The sequence below is a fragment of the Stegastes partitus genome, unplaced genomic scaffold (assembly GCF_000690725.1).
Source record: "Stegastes partitus isolate 25-593 unplaced genomic scaffold, Stegastes_partitus-1.0.2 Scaffold2332, whole genome shotgun sequence".
NCBI lineage: Eukaryota > Metazoa > Chordata > Actinopteri > Pomacentridae > Stegastes > Stegastes partitus.
Genome location: NW_007580063.1, coordinates 67,523 through 74,621, shown reverse-complemented (window position 1 = coordinate 74,621; position 7,099 = coordinate 67,523). Strand labels below are relative to the sequence as shown.

Below are 7,099 nucleotides of genomic sequence, written 5' to 3'. Positions count from 1 at the left end.
TGATTGGCTGATTGGCTGATGTCCTCTGAGGCTGGATCCAAACCTGATCTGCCGTCATGTTTGTAGCAGCTGTAACTCCACAGTTTCTGCAGGTGTTTTCAAATCTGCGTCATACATCAGTTCCATCTAAACTGTGACTAACAGGCAGGTAAAAGCACACCTGGACGGACACATCTAGACAGACACATACCTGGACAGACCCACCTGGACGGACCTGGCAGCTTTGTCGTGTTCTGTTTTACATTAATCAAAGAATTTTAAAGGATCACTGTTCAGATCACCTGAACATCACCATGGCAACAGTAATTGGGTCGAACCTGCTTCATGGTGCAGGTTCCTCAGGTGTTCCTCAGGTGTTCCTCAGGTGTTCCTCAGGTGTTCCTCAGGGTCGAGTTTAGATCATGACGTTTCCGATCAGACTCATTGGTCTTCTGACAGCTGATGTTTGATTGGCAGATGAGTCTGTAGTATTTTATATGTTTGTAAGTTCAACCTGAACCCGTTCTGCCCGAGTTACAGATCAGAACCATCTGCTGGTACTGAGTCCGACTGCAGAGGTTCAGAGGAGACATGTTTGGGTTCGGCCTCAGATTGTCCAGAACATGCTACACGTTCCAGTCACGTCTTTGTTTTCTGTTATTTTTCTCTGTGGGTTTCTGCTGAGTTCCTGTGTTCCTGCCTGTCTGCCGCCTCCTGCTGTACCTCTGACAGGATTATTGATTACTGATTACTGATCAGAGACTCCTGATGACGATGAGTTTTATTAGAAAAGCACACTGTAGCTTCCTGTCACTGTTGCTGACGACAGAACTGATCTGTGGAGCTGAACCCGAGACATCCTCAGCTCACCTGTTCCCCTGCCCTCACCTGTTTCTATGTTCATATGATACAGTGCCTTGAAACAAGCCCTGACCCCGCCCCCTCCTCCCTGTCACTGTGACCTCACAGCGACATCACAGTGACGTAAAGGGTTTTTCTACATGCGTCGTGTGGACCGTTTGTTCTGTGAAAATAAAGATGGCTGAAAGCTGATCTGTTTCCTGACCTCGTTAATAATTAATGAGTCATTGATCAGGTACCATGTGTGTCCTTCCTCTGGATGAGCCGTTTGCTGTTAAGGTGCAATTAGACAACTGATTAGCTGATCCTTTCTTTCAGTTTCTATGATCGTATTGAGCATCTTCAGCTCTGCAGACGTTCATTTTACCGTTTTGGCCTGAATCTAATCGACTAGAACGAAGAAACGAGACTCGTTGAGTCCAGACCGCCTGGAGACAGGAGCAGTCAGGTTTTAATTCAGCAGACAAACAAGCTCGACTCAGTAAACTCACTGTATCGATAATAATTAAGGAGTTTTTTCATAAAAACTGTCCAGCTTCTTGAATATGAATGTTTTCTGGTTTCTTTCCTCGTCTGAGACATGAACGGAAGATCTCTGGATAAAACAAGACGTCTGTCATCTTTGGGAAACATATTGTTTATGTTTACCTTAAATGTTTGTTTATTTGGAGTAACACTGACAAAATCTGATATCATACAAGGAAAAAACAAAATCTCTACAGAATATCAAAAAAATTATTAGTGGTTGTAGAAAGTCCAAACCAGCCTAAAGTTCATGCAGGAACCTGAAGGAACTGCATGAAAGACATCTGGAGCCACAGCTATGAGGAGTTAACCTGCAGAATCTGAACCTGGAATCACAACCAGAGTTCAGCTGCAGATTCTCAAAGTGTGGAAGTCACTCGTCCTGAAGAACGACGATGTGAACGCCTCTTGATCTGACTGGATCCAGGGTCGTTGGCTCCGCCTCCTTCTCAGCTGTGATTGGCTGCTGATGGTGGGCGTTACAGCGTTTACCACAAAGTGTCTTTGAAAACAGTCCAACAGCCAATCAGGTACCTCCCTGCTGTCTCTCTGATTGGTTGGAGTTGAAGATCTTGGCCAGCAGTGAGACGTTTGATTGGCTCTTCTGCTGGAGGAGGCGGGCTTTGTCCAGGTGCTTCTGGGCAAGCAAGTCCTTCTTCTTCTTCTTCTTCCTCTGGATCTCCTCCTCTGTCTGACGCTGAGTGAAGTCCCACGTCTTCTCGTCCACCTGACAAGACAAATAAAGTTATACAGAGTTGAACCTGTGCAGGTGTGGTGTGGGCGTAACCTGCAGAGCTCACCTGTTCTCCGTCTCTCTGCCTCTTCTTCCTCAGCTTGTCCAGGTGAGCGCTCTTCTCCACATTGTTCAGGTAAAAGCTGGTTTCCTTCTTGGCCTGCGACACTTCGGTTCGGAGTCTCTGCTGCAGCACTGTCTGCTCGTAGGCCAAGCGCTCGCTCAGGTGAGTCCACTGGAACCTGTGCAGGTACTGGACGCAGACAGACAGACAGACAGACAGGTGTGGAGCGTTTCAGGCTCGATCAGACGATGAAGGTAGAAGCAGCTCAGAGCAGACTGTACCTTGATGCACCACAGGTCTGAGGAGAACCGCTGCCGCTTCCTGGTTCCCATCGGCGTGTTGTGCAGCGACGCCGCCACTCGCTTCGCCACCCGCTTATCTCTGAACTCCACCCACCCTTCAGTGAAGTCGCATCTGCGCAATCCCGACTTCTTCTTCCTCCTCCTCACCTGGCTGTCTGAGGGACCAACACACAGACCAGATGCCTCAGAGTGCTGCAGCATTTACAGTATTAAAGTACACAACTATCATCTCAGAGTAATCAGATTACTCCTCAGTTGAGCAATAGGACATTCATGGAGCTTCTAGAAACGTCATCAACACCTTCTGCCCTCATGCAGCCCCACATCATGATGCTGCCACCTCCGTGCTTCACTGTCAGGACCATGATCCACTGTGGTGGTCCTGGTCAGGTTCACACCAAACATCTGGACTCCATGTAAGCCCAACACATTGATCTCCATCTGACCAGAGGATGTTCTCCAGCATCCACCTGAGCAGAACCCTGAGGTTCTAGTGTGGAGCTCAGACTGTTCTGAGGAAATACTCTGCTGTTAGAGGTAATCTGATTACTGTGAGGGGTCAGACTCGTGACAGTTCAGTGAAATCACAGGACTGTACTCAGTAGTATGAGTGTGTACTCTGTACTATCAGTGTGTACTCTGTGGTAACAGTGTGTACTCTGTAGTATGAGTGTGTACTCTGTGGTAACAGTGTGTACTCTGTAGTATTTGTACCTTCTGGCTGTAGGAAGACGCGTCCAATCTCTCCGTGAACTGACAGAAGGTTTCTCAGGTGTTTGGGGCGGAGCCTCGGAGGGATGTGACCCAGGTAGAGGATACCTGGAACACACTTCCTGTCTGCACACACGGTCTTCTTTGTGGTAGCAGCATCTTCATCGCCGCCATCTTTGTTTTTCTGCTCTTCATCGTCCTCACCTTCATCCTCCTCATCTGTGGGCTCGCGCCCCTCCTCCTCCTCACCTGTGGGCTCGCGCCCCTCCTCCTCATCCTCACCTGTGGGCTCGCGCCCCTCCTCCTCCTCCTCCTCACCTGTGGGCTCGCGCCCCTCCTCCTCCTCCTCTCCGCGCTTCATTTCTCTGTTCATAGTAACAAGAAGGAAACGTTTCTCTTTGGTTCAGACACAAACACGTTGCCGCAGATTCTTCGGACCGAAACTGACCACACCTGAACGTGGTTCGTGTTTTCGGTCCGACTCGGACAGTTCCGGGTCAAAGGAGTCGGAACCCTGAAGTTCTGACTGAATACCGGAAACCCGGTCAGTCGTCAGCTGAAGAGACAATCCGGTAGATTCACATCAAACCTCACTTTCAGGACCAAAACTCCGCCGCAGCGCCTCACGTGCACAAGCTGTCGCGTCTGAATGACGACACTCTGCATCAGGAAACGAAGATGAGCGCTCCTAGCTTCCGGTGAGGCCTTCAGAATAAAACACTTGGTGCTGCGACAGGAAACAGGTTTTATTTCCTGACAGTTGTGATCACATGAGATTATTGAAACCTCACAGCAACCAAACAACCGACCATCGGCTGATTAACGCGTACAACACGTGACCTGTCACCTGTACTGCAGGTTGCTGAGCAAGAATAAAATAAAAATCTTTACATGCAGTGATTCACAGAGAAGCAATAAGACACCAGCACAGTGCATTATGGGAAATAAAGCAGAAGCTGAGCCCAGAGCAGTGAGCAGCGGATGTTGGGAAGCTTCTCTTCAGGACTTCCGGTCTTTGGATTTATTAGTTTTCTGTCGTCTTGATTTACGACATTTGTGACCTAAACAGAATATTTTTTTAATCATAAATAACACTGTCAGGACAAATACAGTAAATAAGCACAGCGGGACTGGTTCTGGTCCAGATTCCATCCTGTGGAGTTCTGGTGTTTCCAGCTTCACGCTGACGCGCAGCTCGCGGCTCTTACGTTGAAAATCCCGCCCTGCTCCCCGGTGAGGTGCATGCTGGGACAGCTGTCATGGCGGGAGGTTGAAGATGCTCAGACCGGTGTCCAGTTTGTGTCTCAGTCCCAGCGTGAAGCTGAAACTGGTCCGCGCTGGTTTCCAGTTTACCACCGACCTGCTGCACCTCCGGCCGGGGCAGCTGAGCGCAGGTAGCCGCCTCCAGCGCACCGCAGCCCGGCGGACTGCGCCGGCTTGAGTCGGTGAACAGAAAGCAGCGAGTTCAGGGTTCTTCAGAACCTCCAGAGTCCGTCAGATGAATGTTGAAGGAAACGTTCTGCTGTCATGGTCCAGAACCGGTGGAGAACTTTTAAACGTTCTTGATTCTTCCGGAAAATCTTTTTCACTTTCATCCGACTTTTATTGTGTCGGTGAGAAGTCAAACCGATGAGGTTTACATCTGGACCAGAACCAGGCCGGTGGATCCTGAGTCTCTGTATCCTGCAGTTCATAACAGTTCATGGTTCTGGTGGTTCAGGAAGGTTTTCATCACGAAGTAGAAAATGTGTTTTTACCTTTAATCCAATCAACTCAGATTCTGTCTTTAAGCTGTAATTCTAAAACAAAAACCCAACGGAACCAGAACCAACCTCCTCAGAACATCTGGTTCTGTTTCTGCAGCACCTCTATCTACTGACCAGAGTTCTACCTTCAGACTGTGAATGTTCCAGAGGTCCAGGTCCTTGAAGTCCACAGAGGAGGGTCCAGATTGATCACCTTAATGGACTTTTTCCATCATTTCTGAGCCTCAGAACTTCATCAGTACAGCAGATAGACACATGACATTTAGGAGGAAGAACACATCTGGGTTCTGCTAGAACCTGACACCAGATCAGTTCTACATCCATCCAGGTGTCTCAGTCTGAACACTGGACCTGGTTCTGTTCATGTCCTCTGTCAGCAGCTGGTAGCATCAGTATTATGGGATGGATCATAGTGGTACCAGTTTAATGTCTATGACACAGAGTCATAGAAACAATCATTGGTACCCTGGATGTGGTTCTGGTTCTGATCAGTCACCAGAAGAAACTTTACAAAGTGCATTCTGGGTAAACTTTCCAGGCTCATGTCAGCATGTGTGATGGTGGCTGTTCAGAACCGGTTCTAGACAATGGAAGGACCGTTTACCTCCAGAACCTACCAGAACCATCTGTAGACAGGGTTCAGTCCAATAGATCTTATCAGATACGTTCATATTGTAACTTTAAGTGAATGTAAAATTTGAGGAATTCAAACCGTCGTTCTGAGTTCAGAGGTTGATGTGCACGTTTACCTTCACCTGGCTGGACGCTGTCTCACCTGGTCTTCCTCTGCAGGTGAACTCTGACGTCTTTTCAGCATCGTCTGGTCTCTGATCTGTTGCAGAGGCCGGTGTGTCGCAGCAGGAGGCGCTGCAGGTGCTACAGGCAGCAAGTGCAGACGCAGCAGGAGGCGGAGTCACTGCACTGGAGCTGCTGCAGAAGGAGGCGGAGCTAAAGAGCATTGTGACGTTTTCCTCACAGCTGGATGAGGCTTTAGGAGGAGGAGTACCTGTCGGGAAAACCACCGAGATCTGTGGAGCACCTGGAGCAGGAAAGACACAACTCTGGTCAGAGAGACACACAGACACACACACACACACACAGGGAGCGGGGTTATTGATGACCTCATGGGGCTTGTTGCGGATCAATAAGGTATTGGTTATTGATTAGCCCCGCCCCCTCTCAGCCTGCAGCTGGCAGTTGACGTCCAGGTGCCGCGGTGCTTTGGGGGCGTCGAGGGTCATGTGATCTACGTGGACACTGAGGGCAGCTTCCTGCTTCAGAGGGTTGTCGACATGGCCGCTGCCGCCGTCAGACACTGCTCCTTATTGGCTGAAGACGAGGAGCAACGTGTCGCCATGGAGACCTTCACCGTGGAGACCATCCTATCCAACATCTTCCTGGTAATGATGGGCGGTTGTTGGGCTGCAGTGATGTCATCATGCAGTAGAATGGTTCTGATTGGCTATTTCACCCTCAGGTGCGTTGCCGTGATTACGTGGAGCTGCTGGCTGAGCTTCACCTGTTGGCCGACTTCCTGTCGGCGCGGCCGAAAGTCCGCCTCCTGGTGGTTGACAGTGTGGCATTTCCGTTCCGGCGGCTGTTAGACGAGCTGTCGCAGAGGACACGCCTCCTCAACGGTGTCGCCCAGCACCTCATCACCATGGCAACAAGCCAACACATCGCCGTAGTGATCACCAATCAGATGACCACAAGGCTACGAGGTGGCCAATCACAGCTGGTCCCCGCCCTCGGGGAGAGTTGGGGCCACGCCCCCACCATCAGGCTCCTCCTACACTGGGAGGGGCCACGGCGCCTGGCGACCATCTTTAAATCTCCGAGTCACATGGACACCACCGTCCAATACCAGATCACTGCAGATGGCTTCAGAGACACCGAGCAACCAGAGCTGCCGCAGAGCAAACGGCGTCAAACATAGGCCGACCAATCAGCTGCCACCTGCTGACTGTCGGCCAATCAGTGGCGGAGCTGAGTGTTGACATGGCACAGGCTGTTTGTGTTCACTGTTTAAATAAAGTTCCGTTTGATTCTCAGACATCAGTCAATAAAAACAGACTTTTATTGTTTAAAACAAGTTTTATTGTTTTACTGAAGGAAATGTTAAACTGTGTTTTTATTTCTGTTAATTATCAGCTGATGA

The 7,099-nt window shown here is 49.6% G+C and overlaps 2 protein-coding genes across 2 annotated transcripts; one reads left to right on the top strand and one right to left on the bottom strand.

Moving 5' to 3' along the window:
- Nucleotides 1-1,456: 1,456 nt before the first annotated feature.
- Nucleotides 1,457-3,548, bottom strand: abt1 (activator of basal transcription 1). The gene is made up of 4 exons (XM_008304846.1): nt 3,179-3,548; nt 2,444-2,619; nt 2,166-2,351; nt 1,457-2,092 (listed from the first exon to the last, which is right to left on the bottom strand). Exons 1-4 carry the CDS (start codon nt 3,546-3,548, stop codon nt 1,892-1,894), a joined length of 933 nt encoding a protein of 310 aa, XP_008303068.1. The 3' UTR covers nt 1,457-1,891.
- Nucleotides 3,549-4,451: 903 nt separating this feature from the next.
- rad51c (RAD51 paralog C) lies at nt 4,452-7,033 on the top strand. Its single transcript, XM_008304842.1, has 4 exons — nt 4,452-4,569; nt 5,783-6,005; nt 6,125-6,341; nt 6,419-7,033. Exons 1-4 carry the CDS (start codon nt 4,452-4,454, stop codon nt 6,875-6,877), a joined length of 1,017 nt encoding a protein of 338 aa, XP_008303064.1. The 3' UTR covers nt 6,878-7,033.
- The last annotated feature ends 66 nt before the right edge of the window (nt 7,034-7,099 follow it).